Genomic DNA, 19,292 nt, shown 5'->3' on the forward strand with positions numbered 1-19,292 from the left:
TTTATATTACCGAAGTTATTTCTTTTTACTTAAATATCATATGAATTTTGTATACACAAAAAGAGAGGTCATAATGACATTCAAACCAGCTCTTAAAGTAAAATTGCCTGTGTGGCAGGGTATATTCTAACCCCCCCCCGATATTCTGTCCCCCATGGGGAACTGTGAACAACTTCTTCTGATAGCGCCCTCTTGTGAATCATCATCCTTCAGCCCACGTAAATTTCCCATTATGGAGGACAGAATCCACGGTGGACAGATTTACCTGGGGAACCTGATTCTTCATGACGACTGTCAACATCAGATAGTAATCTTTCATTTCATTTCATTTCATTATTATTATCACATGGAATACAGCATTGAAAACAAGAAACAACTCGTCCAAAAAATTATTATGCAACCTGTGATTTTTGACATGTTTGTTGTACACTGTAATGTCCCACGCTACACTCCTAAAAAAAATAACTTTTAAATTCACCACGGTGCATTAAGTCGAATTCATCTGGTTGACAAATTAATGAAAATGCTATTTTTCACTTGTTTTATAATGTCAAATCTCACTTGTATTGAGTTATCACTGACTGCAGTGTGAATTCAACAATACAGTTTTAAAGGACACATTGTTAATTACTCAAAATAGTTGTTGACATACAAACTTACTTGGTAGCGAGCAATGGAAACCTGTTGATAAAACATTGTGAGAAAAGGCTCCCTCTGATAGTTATCGAGGAAGAGGTAATTTCTCACTCCAATGTTAAAAGACTTAAAGGCAGTGGACACTATTGGTAATTACTCAAAATAATTATTAGCATAAAACCTTTCTTAGTATCGAGTAATGGGGAGAGTTTTCACAGTTTTCGAGAAAGAAGTAATTTTCCACGAATTTGATTTCGAGACCTCAAGTTTAGAACTTGAGGTCTCGAAATCAACCATCTAAACGCACACAACTTCGTGTGACAAGTGTGTTTTTTTCTTTCATTGTTATCTCGCCACTTCGATGACCGATTGAGCTCAAATTTTAACAGGTTAGTTATTTTATGCATATGTTGAGATACACCAACTGTGAAGGCTAGTCTTTGACAATTAGTGTCCACTGCCTTTAATCTGAAGCCGAAGCACACAACTCCTCCTTTTATTGACGGAACGTGAAAACAAGACACAAATATAGCCCTCCCCGGGTCACAGATATTCAACCCTGTACACTCAAAGGCACTGGACACCTTTGGTGATTGTCAAAGACCAGTATTCTCACTTGGTGTACTTTTTAAACATATGCATAAAATAACAAACCTGTGAAAATGGTCATCGAAGTTGTAAGAGAATTATGAATGAGAAGACAATTTTGTTGCACAACTTTGTGAATTTCGGCTTCAGATTAAGTCTTTTAACATTTGAATGAGAAATTACCTCTTCCTCAATTACTTCGAGAGTGATTATTTCGACGAGGCTGGTTTACGTCTGTAATTAATCCCTTCGGGGTGAATGTGGTGATCCTCACACTCACCCCGAAGGAATTAATTGCAGACGTAAACCAGCCTCATCGAAATAACCACTCTAGAAATAATAATTCCGTTGAGGGAGCTTGTATTACTGCGAATCATTATTTTTTTGTTTCTTTTTAAATTTTGTTATAGGTTTATGATTCACTCAATTTTTCTCTGTGAAGGGACAAATAAATGTTTTTTGGGGGAAACTAAAACAATATCTTTAACGCATCGGTATACACGAAGTGAGAAGACTGGTCTTTGACAATTATTACCGAAGGTGACCAGAGGTGATTGTACAAAATATCTGTGACCCGGGGGGGGGGGGGGTAAATTTTTTTCCCCAAGCGACGTTGAAATGATTTGGTAAAAGAGCTGGCCAATTTCATTATGACGTAATTTTGACGGAAAGTGAAAGGGGAAAAAATATATTGCAATGTCGTTTGGAAAATAAATTCGCACTCGGGTGAGGGATTGTGCCTTGTTTTCACGTTCCGTCAATAAGAGGAGAGGGATTGCTTACCACCAGATACCTAATTATTATCATCATATCACCTGAAGGGATTAATTACAAACGCAAACTGACATCATCACTCCTCGAAATAATCATTCCGTCAATCTTGGATCCCGAGGGAGGTTTGCATAACTGCGATTCAATTTTTGTTTGTTTTCCTTTTTTTCCCCTTCAAATTACTTGTGGTAAAAATATCTGTGACCCGGGGAGGGCTATTTGTGCCTTGTTTTCACGTTCCGTCAATACGAGAAGGTAATTGCTTATCAGAATACCTAATTAATTATCATCATATCACCCCGAAGGGATTAATTACAGACGTAAACCAGCCTCATCGAAATAATCACTCACGAAATAATTATTCCGTAGAGGGAGCTTGTATTACTGCGAATCATTATTTTTTGTTTGTTTTTAAATTTTGTTATAGGTTTATGAATTATGATTCACTCAATTTTTCTCTGTTAAGGGACAAATAAATGTATTGTGGGGGAGACTAATAATATTTTAAATGCAGCGTTGACGGGAATAAGGCCGGTGTCCAAGGGGATGCTGTCCCCCTCATTGGAAATTGATATGGGCTGTAGGAGGATCAAAAGAGGGCGCTATCAAAAGCAGTTAGCCACTATGGAGGACAGAATCTCCTTGGGACGGGATCTCCTGCCACACTGGTGTTTGCATTTAGCCCTGCAGTCTTTTCCAATCACATTGTTCATGGTTATAAACTACGTTAAACTAAATATTAACGAAACAAAATCACCCCCACGTAAAACTCAATATAGTTGGGACCATGATGGTCCCGGAGGTTCGGATATGCGCGAGATTTCCGCGAGACTTGCACAGTATTATCTGATCCCGTTTGGTTGACCAACTTAACTTGTTTGAGGGCGCTACCACATACAAGTGATCGCGTTATCTGAATGTTTTTTAACATTGTTGCTTATAAGTGGATTTCTTTTGATCTATTCATTTTAGTGTAGCATAATCTTTTACAATGTATTATATTTCCTTAAATTCATAATAGTTGGTGCAAATGTTATTAAAATACAATGTAATTGTCTTAGCTGCGTCTTAGCTGCTCCAATGAGTTACTAAACAGGATCTTACCTCTAGGGCGTGGTCCCCTCTCATTCAGTGTCAAGTTTTCTCCACAATGTTGTTGGCTTGAAACGTTTGCAAGAAATTATTCGTTTAACTGTCTAATCGAATTTTGTTTTGACTTTCAAATAACGTCCTCTCCATCCTAGTAGTGCCATGTGGCTATTAACTGGGTGTTGATTTTTTTTTTTAATAAAGGGGATAAGAGGGTAGCAACGAGTTCTTAAACTGCCGTTTAAAACTGGTAGGGTCGTGCGATTAAGGCCCGAGCCGAACCTTGCAAGGTTTTAAACGACAGTTTAAAGGAACACGTTGCCTTGGATCGGTCGAGTTGGTCTTTGAAAAGCGTTTTGTGAACGTTTGTTATACAATGCATATGGTTAGAGAGATGATGTAAAAGTAGAATACAATGATCTACACAAATATGCCTCGAAATTGCGTAGTTTTCTTTTTACCTCGTCCAGTAACACGGTCGGCCATTTATGGGAGTCAAAATTTTGGGAGTCAAAATTTTGACTCCCATAAATGGCCGACCGTGATAGTTCGCGACGTAAAAAGAAAACCGTGCAATTTTGAGGGATACTTGTGTGGATCATTATATTCTACTTTTAAAACATCTTTCTAACCATATACATTTCTTAACAAACGGTTTAAAACGCTTTTTATAGACCAACTCGTCCGATCCAATGCAACACCCCCGCGTGGCGCGCTTTCCTCCAATAGGAATAGCAAAACTGTCTGAGGTATTAATGAATACACGTTTGCGTTTGAACATTTGTTATGATTGTAGCTCACAAAAATGAATAATATAAGTAGCTGCGTAAGGTCATTCAAAATTTGTGACATTCTTTATGAATATTTTCCTATTTTAAGCTTCAACGATCAACGAAGTATTCAAACCAAGTTTGACTACGTCCACGTTTGCAAACATTCACCGGATACTGGCTAGTCACCTCAGCACACAGGGAGTAATTAACGAAACAATGATGGTCCTTCTTTAGCCCTGATGGAATTTCACGTAAGAGTTACGTAAGTCCGTGCCTTGTTATTAAATGGATAGGGGCGGCTAAAGGTAAGACAAAAATTGTGTGTTTTTTCTAAATTTTTCTTGGTGTAGCCCTAGTACATGATGATACATGAACAAAAAACTTCATATTATTGATATTGGTAATTGTGTTGCGGGTGTAGCAACCTACATTTAAAAGTACACATTATAAAAATAATGCATAACGTCAATAGATGGTGCTATGACTAGTATAATTTCCATGGGATTTTGCAAATCACATGACCCTAAAACAGGCTGCTCAAAAGCACTTTATATCTAGTGATAAATCTAAATTTAATCGAACAAATTGCGTGTAAATCGCAGCAAAGTTTATGAAAATAGTTTTTTTCCAAGATCCTGACAAACGAACAACTTGAGAAACTTGTGTGATGCTCTTCAAGTTCAAGGGACCACAGAAGTCTCGCGAAGCAACGAGGTTGTTCTGACTAGATCAAAATGGTGGGTCTTCTCTCGCGGTCCAGTGAGAACCAAGATCAACACATGCATTATGGTTCCAGGTCACGAGTCCGTCTTGTCGATTGTTGTAGAATGGAACTGCTGCCATTGGAAATAACTAGCACTCTACTTAAAGCGGTACATTCAATATAGAAGACCTTTTCGCACACCAGAAATTTTCATTGGGGGGGGGGGGGGGGTGGGGGTGGGGGGTGGGAGCTAGGTCGATGGCAAACACATGTTTTTCAATATTGTGTTATCACTTTGTTTTTTCGATAATCCCCATCACTTTGTCGTCATCTTTCATCATCATCATCGAGATTCCATCTTGCAATCAATTATTGTACCAGCAAATTGTATGCATTTTCTTGCCATGCTACGACGCAAATAATAATATGTCAACAATCTTTGGTAGTAATACTAACAGATCTGATAATTCTTGTTGGGGGCAGTATACTTCCTTGAGGGACAAGATGTCATTTTAAAATTATAAAGAGGGACAGAGGGAGGAGCGTGGAAACAAAGTTGCCTATACATTGCCTCTATGATGTATCAGGCTGGTAGCGGTATGAGACCTAAAGTCAAATCTCTCCTCTTTACAGAACAAGCTGCCATCGTTTAAAGGCAGTGGACACTATTGGTCTCAAAATAATTATTGCAAAAAACCTTTCTTGGTGACGAGTAATGGGGAGAGGTTGATGGTATAAAACATTGTGAGAAACGGCTCCCTCTGAAGTGCCATAGTTTTCGAGAAAGAAGTAATTTTCCAAGAATTTGATTTCGAGACCTCAGATTTAGAACTCGAGGTCTCGAAATCAACTATCTAAACACACAACATCGTGTGACAAGGGTGTTTTCTTTTTTCATTGCTATCTCGCAACTTTGATGACCGATTGAGCTCAAATTTTCACAGGTTAGTTATTTTATGCATATGTTGAGATACACCAACTGTGAAGGCTAGTCTTTGACAATTTTACCAATAGTGTTCAATGTCTTTAAACATTTCAAAACTGTTCTCAAATCATATGTAGTTTTTCCTAATACGGGATTAAAAGGCATTACATGGTGGTGAGGTATCAATTTGGTTTACGGTAACACCATGTGTATATCTACTTGCTAGGTAGATTGTGTTCTCTTTGGAGGACTATCTTGCTTTATATTCTATTACCGCGGAGTTGATTTTCGGAATCCGGGAGACTCAACTCCCTTCTGAAACGAACTGTCCTGCTTTTTAATAACTACTTTTGCAGCACTGTTTGGTGGAAGGTAGTCTTTTTTCTCTTTTGTCTTCTGAGCTGAGAGACTTTCTCCTTAAGATATTAGGCGTTATATGAGTACAATTATTATTATTATGAAAGTCTTCCAAAGGACCACGCCGATGGGAATTTAATCATGGACAAATTTTTAAGATACGCGACATCCCAAAGGCAAAGAGTGTTTCCAAACACTACCAGTGTTATACAAATAATGAATGTTTATGAGTGCAATGGTACAAATATGTTTATGAGTGAAAGATGGGACGTTCTATTCAACGAGGCGGAGCTGAGTTGAATAGAACATTCTTTCTTTCAACGAATACAAATATTCTTACCATTGCACGAATGAAAAACAATCATTATTTGTTTCATATAAAAAAACATCCAAGTAGATCTTTGTCATTTTGTAGCGGCCCGCCCCTTCTTGATACTGACTGTAGAAAGTGATGGATTCAGGTGTGTGTGCACTGCCTCTGCCTCCGACAGTTTATATAAAAGGCAACACAAACCCCTTACTCATTCATTCTCACCAGATAGCAGGGCGAGCAACGTGTACGGTGTATAGACTGAAATTATAGCCCGTCTTAACTTAATGAAAACAGTAAAGACATTCTAATAGATGTAAAGACATTTGTGAAGACATAACAAGGTTCTTTGCGACATCACAAGGTTATTTGCGTCTAATACGAGCTCATATACTACGGTAAGTATTATACTGCATTTTGATCTCGTAGTTGCTTTAGAAAACGAGGTAATGTAGGCCTAGGACTTTTAAGTAGCCACCGAGTGAGTTTGGAGTTCCAGTGAGTTTGGACAAACTCACAAGCCTGTGTAGTTTTAAGATCATTTGGTTATGAAATAATAGGAAATCAAGTAGGCCTATAAATATTTGGCAAAAAACCTGCTGTAATTTCCAGTCAGCTGTTAGTGTTTTAAGCGGGATTTCAAATATGCACTTGATGATGTTTATTTTAACATCACTTTCAAGTTTGGATGTGAAAAATAATTATGCAATCAGGTCAATAGTTTTTTGGGCGAATACAATGTGTGTGTATTCGTTACGTCGTCAAACAGTTAAATGAATAATTGATTGGAAAATATACATTGTACAATATTGACAGTTTTTTGCGTGTGATAAAGCATTTCTTAGAAATTTAAATGTACTCTGTTATTGTAAAAGCTATTCTTTAAAAGTTATTGTAAATTAGATATTATTTATTTGCTTATTGTTGATTTTTGAGGCAACTCATTTGAGAACCGTCGGTTTGAATTGATTGACACTCCTCATTGCTCGTTACACGGCCCTGTAAACGTTTTAGCAGTGACAAAATAAAGCGTTCCTAACCACTTAGTTCAGATCAGACAAACTCGCGATAATGTAGCAGTTTGGTTGTGATTGACACTCAACGTTACAAATTAAAGGCAGTGGACACGTTTGGTAGTTTGTCAAAGATCAGTATTCTCACTTTCCATAAAATAAAAAGTTTGTGAATTTTTGGGCTTAAATGGTCATTAAAATTGCAAGAGAATAATGAAAGAAAAACACTCTTGTTGCACAAATTTGTGTGTTTTCAGATAGGCCTACATAATAAAAGGCCTGAAGTATTTTAATTTGGGTGCGAACCCCTCTTTCTAAAAAACTACGTTACTTCAGAGGGAGCCGTTTCTCACAATGTATTATACTATCAACAACTCCATTGCTCGTTACCAAGTAAGTTGTTATGCAATTATTTTGAGTAATTACCAAAAGTGTCCAGTTCTTTAAAGGTCTGATAAACGTTTTAGCCGCGACGAATTAAGCGTAAACAGTGTCACGGTAATTTGGCAATTAGTTGACTAATGCAGTACATTACGTGTACCACATAAGTATGTACTCGAGATGTGATGTGCCACGCGCTTGGATATTGCTGCCAATGTTGAACCATAACGACGCAAGTATACAGGAACTTTGCGTAACCATTGCCTTTAATCTGACGTTGGTTTGCCAGGCAGCATTTATAACAATTACAGTGAAATTTGTTTCACGGACATTGTTTAACACAACATAAAATAGTCGTTGATATATCTTGCTCACACCAATAAATACTGTCAATGGGTAGGAATGATATTAACGGTTGATTTACGGCATCCGTAAATCAGCATTAAAAACCAAAAGGCGTATGAGAGAAAATTATATGCTTTTCCTGAAAAATCCGAAGTTTTTTTCCCAATAATTTGTCGAATAAATGTTGCATTTATCTTGTTAAAAATATGAAAGATAACCATCTTAATTTATAGCATTTCGAAGACCAATTTTCAAACGTTCACGTTATACTTTGAGCAAATTTCATTCAGCAATTACAATATCTAACCCCATTTCGTGACCTGGTGTCCATAATTCCCATACAAGAGAAATTTTAGCTAGGGTCGCTGGGTAAATTGTAGCAAGGGTGTAAAGTTGTACAAAATGTACCTCGTGTGAGTAAAGAACACATTGAGTGCCCAAGGTCCGTGGTATAATCTTACGTGCTTTCCGATCTGAAAGCAACTCAATGCTATTCATTTCTCGTACAATGTTTTTTGTTTATGTGGGGTCCATTTTTGTGCATTTTCTTTTTATCCATTTGCGGATTGTATGGTGACTATAACACAAGGTCATATTCTTTTGTCCGTCGAATTCTACTGGATTACAATGGCATTGGTGAGGGCTTGAATTTATCTTCATCCTCTAGGTTCCAAAACCCGATTCAGACAACAAGTTAATAAATAATATAGCAACAAGAATATTTTCCACTAATGTTCTTAACAAATACACCATAAAATCAACCTGTGAAATTCCCATTAAAATAAGTAGTCACCTTTTACCTTTTCGAAATTAAGTTTCCACGTAGTTTTTATAACATATATTATAGTTCCCCCAAACAAATTGATAATTTGCCTTTAAACAAAACTAGTCCATTTGAAACATGCTCTTACCACCATGTACATGCGTGATTGCGGAGGCAATTACCTCCAAGAATTCTCATGGCCATTGCCTTGGTGCCCCTTTTCTTGTAGAAATGAACCCGTCCTTCGTGTGCCTCTTTACCATGGATATGGTAAAACCTGAGTTTGTCTGTGTGTGTGACTCGGTCGGACACAAGTCTCGTCAAAAGGGATAAAGAAAATCAGTGCCTTAGTCATTCATAAGTGAGTGAACCAATGCAATAAATACCGATTGTGCCAAAATACTTAAATAGCCATGAAATTATCGGGTAGGATCCCCAGAACTTCTCATAATATCCAGTTGTTCTAGTTCGTACTAAATGAGTGTTAAATTGATGGATTTCTCGTGTTACAAGAAACGAATCTTTCAATCTCAAAATCATTTTCAGGCCAATAAAATTCATCGCGTTTCTTAAATGAAATGTTGCGAATCAGTCATTTTGTGTTTGAACCAATCAATGCTTAGATTAATTGGCTTCAAACCTGTAAATTGCTGAATCTGCCCTTATTGTATGCCCACCTCCCCTTAAAAGCACGCATGATGCATTGACGGTGACAGTGAATGTATACCTTCTATCGATATTGGACATTGGGCATTCACATAGGCTTGTACAGCGAAATATCGAACAATCTTTTCGTTATTGGACATTCACAGTTTGTACAGCGAATATCAAAGTTCCTTTTCGATATTGGACATTGTACATTCACATGGGTTTGTACAGTGGATATCAAAGTTTCTTTTCGTTATTGGACATTGGATATTCACATGGGTTTGTACAGTGGATATCAAAGTTCCTTTTCGTTATTGGACATTGTACATTCACATGGGTTTGTACAGTGGATATCAAAGCTCTTTTTCGATACTGGACATTGTATACATTACATGGGTTTAACTTTGTACAGTGGATGCTAAAGTTCTTTTTCGATATATGGACACTATACTTTCACCTATATGTTTGTAAAGTGAATGTCTACCTTGTACATCGATATTGGACTTTGACCTCACGTGAATATCCAATGTCCAATATCCAATATTAAACAAACTTTACCGTTGGGATGACATTTTGTTTTGTACCGTAATGTAGCGACGTGCATGGGCTTTGTTTTCTATACTCTATACGAATGTTGAGGTTGTGGTATTTCAACTCTATCCCGTTTTGAACCACGTTTGCTTCATGTTCATTATTCACAAGTTGCACTATAGGTTCGTATGCACACGACATTAATAATAATAATAATAATAATAATAATAATAATAATAATAATAATAATAATAATAATAATAATAATAATAATAATAATAATAATAATAATAATAATAATAATAATAATAATAATAATAATAATAATAATAATAATAATAATAATAATAATAATAATAATAATAATAATAATAATAATGATAATGATAATGATAATAATAATAATAATAATAATAATAATGATAATGATAATGATAATGATAATGATAATGATAATGATAATGATAATGATAATGATAATGATAATGATAATGATAATGATAATGATAATGATAATGATAATGATAATGATAATGATAATGATAATGATAATGATAATGATAATGATAATGATAATGATAATGATAATGATAATGATAATGATAATGATAATGATAATGATAATGATAATGATAATGATAATGATAATGATAATGATAATGATAATGATAATGATAATGATAATGATAATGATAATGATAATGATAATGATAATGATAATGATAATGATAATGATAATGATAATGATAATGATAATGATAATGATAATGATAATGATAATGATAATGATAATGATAATGATAATGATAATGATAATGATAATGATAATGATAATGATAATGATAATGATAATGATAATGATAATGATAATGATAATGATAATGATAATGATAATGATAATGATAATGATAATGATAATGATAATGATAATGATAATGATAATGATAATGATAATGATAATGATAATGATAATGATAATGATAATGATAATGATAATGATAATGATAATGATAATGATAATGATAATGATAATGATAATGATAATGATAATGATAATGATAATGATAATGATAATGATAATGATAATGATAATGATAATGATAATGATAATGATAATGATAATGATAATGATAATGATAATGATAATGATAATGATAATGAAAATGATAATGATAATGATAATGATAATGATAATGATAATAAAAATGATAATGATAATGATAATGATAATGATAATGATAATGATAATGATAATGATAATGAAAATGATAATGATAATGATAATGATAATGATAATGATAATGATAATGATAATGATAATGATAATGATAATGATAATGATAATGATAATGATAATGATAATGATAATGATAATGATAATGATAATGATAATGATAATGATAATGATAATGATAATGATAATGATAATGATAATGATAATGATAATGATAATGATAATGATAATGATAATGATAATGATAATGATAATGATAATGATAATGATAATGATAATGATAATGATAATGATAATGATAATGATAATGATAATGATAATGATAATGATAATGATAATGATAATGATAATGATAATGATAATGATAATGATAATGATAATGATAATGATAATGATAATGATAATGATAATGATAATGATAATGATAATGATAATGATAATGATAATAATAATAATGCATTTATAATGCGCCATCTATCTAGTGTGCAAGACCCTATTCCGAGGCGCAGAACAAAAAAACAATACATACAACAAAAAAGAAACATAGAACATAATACAAAATTATACAATGAATAATCTACTGTCAAGACATGTAATGAGCTAAGTGTAAGAGGATTTAAATAAATGAGGCTTAAGCATGTTTTTAAACAATGGAAGTGAACTACAGCGCCTGATGTTGTTAGGTAGAGCGTTCCAAAGTTTGGGAGCACAAGTGGAAAAGGCACGATCGCCATATGATGAGGAAGTCTTAGGAATAGTTAAAAGGGACTTAGCAGAAGAACGAAGAGTGCGAGAGGGGGCATAAAGTACAAGGAGATTTGAAATATAAGACGGAGATTCCCTATGATGCATCGCCACAAATTGCAATTAAACAATGTGTTTTATAATCCAATCTAAATTTTGATCTTTTCAGACAGTAAAATCTAATCAATTTCTAGACAGCCAATTTAGCTAAGACGTTACATCCAACCTGTGGGTCTTTTCCATTCAAATAATCTTCAATAAACCTTTGTTTCTTAGTGACGTGTACGAATGTGAATGACCCGTAGGTCTTAAAATAGGGTTCTTTTTACATTCTATGAGTTTGTTGTCGAAGTTCTCAAGGCTAGAAGTTGCTGAAGGATTTAATAAACTCAGTTGGTGAAGCAGAGTTTGGTTTGCCTTAGGAAAATTACCAACGCCAATTTAAATGTAAATGCAAATTGACTATAACAACATCTTTTATTCCCTCTCCTCTGTTATTTGAGATCACAAATTCGACATTTAAGACATATTGTGTTGACCAATAACATATTTAGTAACAGTCATCAATTGAATCTCTTTGATTTGGACTGTTCATAATATGGGGATAGTTTCAAAGTAAACTGAATTGCCTGGACAGAATGGAAATGATCTCTCGGAAAGAAAGGAAAACGAAACAAAACACCAATCGTAAGGCAGTTTTGCATTTAAGGGCACACATACTGCGTTAAATATAGGGGGTGGGGGGGTATTACAAAACACCAAAACTAGAATTAACCTGAGGAAGGAGTGATTACTATTGGTTTAAAATCAATCGATTTCAAATTTGTTTGCATTGACCCAATCTTTCCCATTTCATGGGAAAGTTGTTCATGTTTAATATCAATGACAAACATTTCATATTGGCTAACATTATTTGACGCATATTGATATAATCTTATTTTTGATTTGAATTCCCTTTTTTGTTGCCCGCATTGGTAAATAAATAATGTCTTCATATTCAGAATTTAATTTAAACAAAGCTCTGGAGTCTCAGCCTATTTTATTACACACTAAGCAGTTGTTCAAGGCCAACCAAATAGTATGAATCCCATTCATGGCTTGATATTATTTAAAGCCTACTTCCCCAGCCACATAAAGTGGCCCCTCGAATGTTGCAGACAACGACAGCTTTAAGAAGTAGACATTTAGAAAGAGAAAATACAGTGCTGTATTAATTTTAATATGAAACTCACATAGATGTAAAACGTTCGTCCATTAACAATCCTCTAGGGAATTATTTACGTCTTCATTAGTCTACTGCCAAGTTAAGCTTGAACAAACACCGTTTACAACACACATAGGAATATGAAGGTGTCGCAAATACCTTGCAGAGACGCAGTTTTTCTTAGTTGATATCGATAAATGTATTGAGTCTTCAAAATTTAATAATCGTCATGTGTGTGTTGTTTCCTATGTTTACACGAGCTTTGTAAACGTGCCATGTCGGTACCAGACTATTAGTGGTATGTTTTATTAGTGGTAAACTCACATTCAAACTATTAATTTTTTATTTTGTTTTCTTCTTTGAGAAAGAAGAAACACATCACTAAGGACTCAAACGGTTTACAAGCCAAAATACAACACGAGGAGAGGAATTGTCATGTCCGAGCGGTTAAGAGCACCGAATTCAGACGCTTCGTCCTTCGGATGGGACGTAAAGCCGTTGGCCCCGTGTGCTGTGTAACGCACGTTTATGAACCCAGTGCACTTATTGATAAGAGAAAGGGTTCACCCAAGTGTTCCTGGTTTGATTGGCAGCAAATTGCGCCACAGCATCTTGTTAACCACTGCATGGTGCTTTTGTAAAACGTATTCCCTGCATTGGCTTACCTTGCAAGGAAATATGTTACAGCGGGCAGGGAAATATGTACAATACTGGTTACGGGTTTGCTAATTGCTAAGCAGCAATATTAATTTTGCGCTTCATATTTTTTTTTGAATTTGCAATATTTTGTTGTATGCTCCGTTCGGTGGAGGTGGTCATCACGCTTGCAATTTCATTGGAATATGAAGAAAACTTATTATTGTGCTGAGAATCGTTCAAATGCATTATATATTGATATGGAAATACATTCACAATAATATAGCGTAATGCCTCGTGGGGACGGATTACCGGGTATATACCACTAACCTCTATACCATGCTGTCAGTATAATATAGAGATCAGTGGTTTAGGTTGAAAACCTCATCCATTATTCACACCTTCATTCATTCCACGAAATATGGATGACTTTAAAGTTGGAAAGGATTAAAGAATTATTCAGATCGCGTCCATTTTGAATCCGAAGTTGTGTGACTGTCCACAAACTCATATTGAATTCTGCTTGGATTTAAAATGTCATCAATTATAGCTTACAACTGAAATTCACTCGATTCAATTAAAACCAGTTGCAACTGCAGGTGATTTTGTCCAATTGATGATAATTTAAAGGGTATAAGCTGTTATTTTTGTCGGAATGTTAACGGGGTCAAAGGAGAGGATCGCAATGGTGATCATAACACATGACCATAGTCAAGACCCTAGACTTGACTCAAGTCTTAATCCCGTGTCATCCCCAGAACACTCCAGTTTGTTGATGCTCTGCGTTCCCCAACCTGTTTAATGGGGGTTTCACTATTTTATAGTGACCCAGATGATCTGAAACTTTTACAGGTTTGTCATTTTGCGTATAGTGGGTTACATAAAGTGCTTACACTTCCAGCAATTGTTTTGTTAGCAACAACAAATTATATAATGTTCAATTTCTAAAAATATATTAGCGCATTACATGAACTTTATAGCATCGAGGCTATATATTTTAAGTAGCAGTAAATATGCTATAGTAGTTGTTAACAACAACTCATGGATTGATCAACGCACGCGAACACCTGTATACAATGATAAGTGGGCACCGTGTCCCTCGTTTAACAAATATTGACCTCACCGAGTCATCACTGATCAACAACTTCATTCTTCCATCTACCTCGATATCGATGGTAACTGTGAATGTCTATAGCTGTAGTAAAGTGGACTCTAACTGGTAGATAATGGACCCTCAAGTCATCTTGACATCGCGAATATATCTTATGGCATCGTGGGGACTGTCAGCCTTTTCTTAAAGGCACTGAATACTATTGGCCCTTGCTGAAAATTTTTGTTAGCATAAAAACTTACTTAGCGATCAATGGAGAGATGTTGATAGGTGTAAAACATTTTGAGAAACGGTTCCCTCGGAATAACGTCGTTTTCGAGAAAGACTTTGTTTCTCACACAACAATATTTCAACTCGATTTCGAGACCTCAGAATTTGATTTTGAGGTCTCGAATTCAAGCACCCGAAAGCACCCAACGCCAACGTGTAACAAGGGTTTTTTTCTTCTTATCTCGCAACTTCGACGACCAATTGAGGTCAAATTTTCACAGGTTTGTTGTTTCATGCTTATGTAGTGATACACCAAATGAGCAGACTGGTCTGTGACAATTACCGAAGGTGCATGTATCCAGAGTCTTTAAACAACAGGTTTGGCAAAACATTAACATAAAAGCATGTTCAACCTGAAAGCTAAATGATGTATTCATTGTCAAAGCTTGTCTAATTTGTAGACCTTTTGAATACCTTTTTTGTTTATACCTTTGAAGACCTTAATATACTTTCAGCCAAATCACCGGGAATATGAACCGTTTATTGCTGTTCGTTTTATTTTAATTTTGATCACAAAATGTGATGAATTTTTCCACAACCATGGTTGAGTAGTTGGTTAAGATAGAAATTTGCTCGTATTAGCGACCAGCGATGTGTATGTTACTTTGCATTAATAATGAACTGAAGCCCGGACTCAAGCGAAAGCGAATACGAGGCGAATTTCGTTGACCCTCGGGGCGCTGTTTCCCATTGTGACGCAAGAAAATTCATTTTCCTTTTGCGATTTGTGCGAAGTATGAAGAACGACGCGTGAACTGTTATTGTCCGGGATCTGGGCTCCCAACAGATTTCACAAAGCACACTGATTCATCTGGATGAGTTGTGAATAATATCACTGTGGTTTTTATGGTGACATCATACTTTGCCAAGCAATACAGATTGAATGCATGCTCTGTTAAGATATACAGCTAGTGTGAAATTGGCCACAATCTCCATGGGCAGGGCGACTTAAGTGTGACCCTTGGAATAAGTACGGGCATGAAACGGCAAGTCTGATAGTAGCTCTTTAGATTTATTGAGATCTGTAAACGGTGAATCTGTTGGGTGAAGACACACAAAGACGTCAGTTAAGGTCTTCGGCCCAAAACAGAATGATCATACAAAATATACAATAATAATTACATAAACTAAACTTTAAAAGAATAAACAATGAAAAATTAAGGACGCGACCGCCATCTGGGATTTGAGGCAAATTAACGGTGAAATGCAATATGAACAGGTTATTTCCAATCCCAGAAGCAATGATAAAATAAACTAAAGGATCTCCAAAACGTTACATTCAGTAACACTGCTAAGATTATTAGGAAAGTCTCTAGAGGTATTAAATATATCTAAACACCGCAAGTCAATAAATAGCTAGCGTGATGTTGCAAAAACAACCAAATATCCACTAAAGTCAACAACATTCTATAAACAAAGTGAGACTTGAGGATAGTCCTTATTACACACTAATTAATCTAAGTAGTAATTAGGAAAACATTTAAATGCAAAATATAACAAGATCTTTACCTGTTGGGTGAAGACACACAAAGACGTCAGTTAAGGTCTTCGGCCCAAAACAGAATGATCTTGAACCGGAAAGCAGCCCGCAGAGGGCGCTAGCCATGCAAGTAAAGCAAATGATTACGTAACATAAAAATAAATGTGGGGGGTTCGCATCGCACCCGTGACATAAGGGTCGCCTAGCAGTGTGAGTCTTTCCCGTCTTGGAAATTGTAACTGGCTTAAAATGTTGTCAATCAAGATACAGCGATACCAAACTAGATTGCGTGTCTGGGGAAAATTAAAGGTTCAAATGTAACTACGACAAATTGTGCAACATCGCAATGGGAGACTTTTGGGACTCTAGGTGGCAGCAGACTTACCAGGTAAAGTCCATTGTACTCGGTAATATGCGCATGCTCAGAACTACGTAAACAATGGAAATTTACCTGGTAAGTCTGCTGCCACCTAGCGTTCCGAAGTCTCCTATTGGCATGTGTCAATGGTTTGCGATGTATCTCCGCGGCCACCGTATACGACAAATTGAAAAACATTACATTGGCAGGTGTTTTTGGTTTGCGATGTCTCTACGCGGCCACCGTAGTCCTGTGACTTTCTATACGCACTTTCTCCAAGGTTGTACCAAGGTTATTAATTGCAATTATACAACCGTAGAGAAAACCAAGGTGCCATAATCTTCCTAAACTTATGTTTGTTGCTCATTCTTCACTGCCTGCGTTGTCAAAATATTACTGAAAAAAACATTGTGCTGTTTTGTGGTGGAGAGTATTTATAAACCATCCAGCGTTTCTCCGCTGACTGAAGGTACTATTTAAAGTCACAATTGCTATCAGGTAAATGTTATAAAGTACGTAATAATATGATTACATATAGCTTAGTCTTCACCAATAAACATTGAAATTGACGTGAAATTGAAAATGACATCTGCACATCATACCGACTTGCAGATACTACAGTAAATTTAATATCATAGTCTTCAAAATACTAAATATGTACCATTTGTTTTATGACACTACCGGCAATGTACTAAACGTTCCTTTATATTAAAAGCTGTGGAGATTGGAGGGTTAGAGCACCTCATAGCTATGTCTTCTAATTGTTCACCGGTTACCTTCAAATGGAACCTGACTTGAAACCTCATAAGGACCTCTCAGCTATGTTTTCTGACTGTATTCTTATTACCTCTAGTCTGTGGAACCTGATGCATTGAAACCTCATAAGGACCCCATATCCATGTCTTAGTCCTGTACTCTGTTAACCCTTAATGTGTGTATGCTGATGCATTGAATCCTCGTGAGGACCCAAGTGGCCATGTGTCTTCTTAGTGCGACTCTCAATACCCTTGTTTTCGTGACTGGGATATCCAAACACTGGTTAAAAAAACCTTCCACAATGTACCAATAAATGCACATACACAGTAGTTGCCTGGTAGTTTGGAATCGTCAGTTACACGCTTTAGAAGCCTGGAGATAATACAAATAATTAAAAGGCACACATTTTGGTTTGAATCTGTAACTCATAACGCCACATAATGCATCCAAAAAGTATCATGAAAGTCGCAGCTGCTATCGGTTTCATTGCCATGCCCCCCTCCCCTGAACCCCCCCCCCCCCAAAAAAAAAAAACAACAACAACAAAAAACAAACAAAAAACACCCTACAAAACATTTCTCCGGCAAAGTTTCTCCTTTCTCCTAAAACAACAAAGGTAATAATGCAAAGACTCACACAGGAAATTCTTTTCCGGAGTTAAATAAGAGATTCCAAGTTGGCAATTTTTATTGAAATGTTGACATCCACAATCTTATTTCGTTTCCTTGACAACGTTAATACCACAAATTTCACTCTACGGCACATCATGTTTTGGTGCTACTGCGAGTAAATCCAAACCTCGTTCAATCCACGAAGATGACAGTACTGCATAAGTAACCAAGGTTTAAAATGATGAGCAGTTTGTGATCTCTATCCTTGCTCTGTGGCTGGCGATACCAACTCCTTGGAGATGGTGGATTGATAGATTGATATCAGATCTTATTGGCTTAAATCATGAAGGATTTCTTGGCTGATAATCCCCAAGGTCCAACTCTACATGCGATAAAATGACAGTAATTGAGGATTGAAAACAAGACAAAAAGAAGGGAAAGGATTCGGTGACGCTTCGTTTCTTGTTTCACTCTAGAAACCAAATTAACTATGTTTGACAATTTGTCTCATAGTCTTTGATGGGTTGACGCAGTTTTTGAAATCATATATCTCTCTGTACTTTTCAATACAGGCCTACGCTTTGATATTGCTTCCCTCTTGACTCTAAAGTATAGAGTTGACATCCTCAAATATTTTCCTGAATTTCTTTAAAGACTCGCCGTTTTTTAAAACTATTTTAGACACAAAATTCCCCTTTGAAAAGCACGGCGACAGTGGCAATTTCGATGCAAAGAAAGAAAATGCCTTCCGTACAGAGTTTCTTCCTGAGTTTCAAGGAGTGCCATTAGACTTGGGTGCCAGTCTAATCGAGATTGAAATTCTCAATGAGATAAGAAGCTCATTCTCAAATTCTTCTTCCTTTCACACCCACAACCCAGGATTGAAGCAAAAACATCCCAAGAACCTTCAACCATAGTCCTCGTTCAAAACTCTCTTGTATCATCTCTCCTTATCGCGGTTCTCAAGGTGATAGCGGTCTATGGCGAGAGCGCACCCTATTGTGATAGTAACAGGAGAGACTTGAACCAAGACTACTTCCACTATAAAGCAATAC

General features: G+C 35.8%; 1 protein-coding gene across 2 annotated transcripts in view; it reads left to right on the forward strand.

Moving 5' to 3' along the window:
- Positions 1-19,292, forward strand: part of LOC139945805 (type-1 angiotensin II receptor A-like) — a 32,535-nt gene that overhangs the window by 6,614 nt on the left and 6,629 nt on the right. The window contains exon 2 of one of the 2 annotated variants that reach the window (XM_071943243.1): positions 3,964-4,119. Coding sequence is in view for 1 of the 2 variants with exons in the window: in XM_071943242.1 (XP_071799343.1) it covers positions 4,097-4,108 (12 nt within the window). In the remaining variant the exon portion in view is untranslated. The remainder of the gene's footprint in view (positions 1-3,963; positions 4,120-19,292) is intronic. The other variant, XM_071943242.1, reaches the window with a different exon arrangement.

Source organism: Asterias amurensis, chromosome 13 (assembly GCF_032118995.1).
Source record: "Asterias amurensis chromosome 13, ASM3211899v1".
NCBI lineage: Eukaryota > Metazoa > Echinodermata > Asteroidea > Forcipulatida > Asteriidae > Asterias > Asterias amurensis.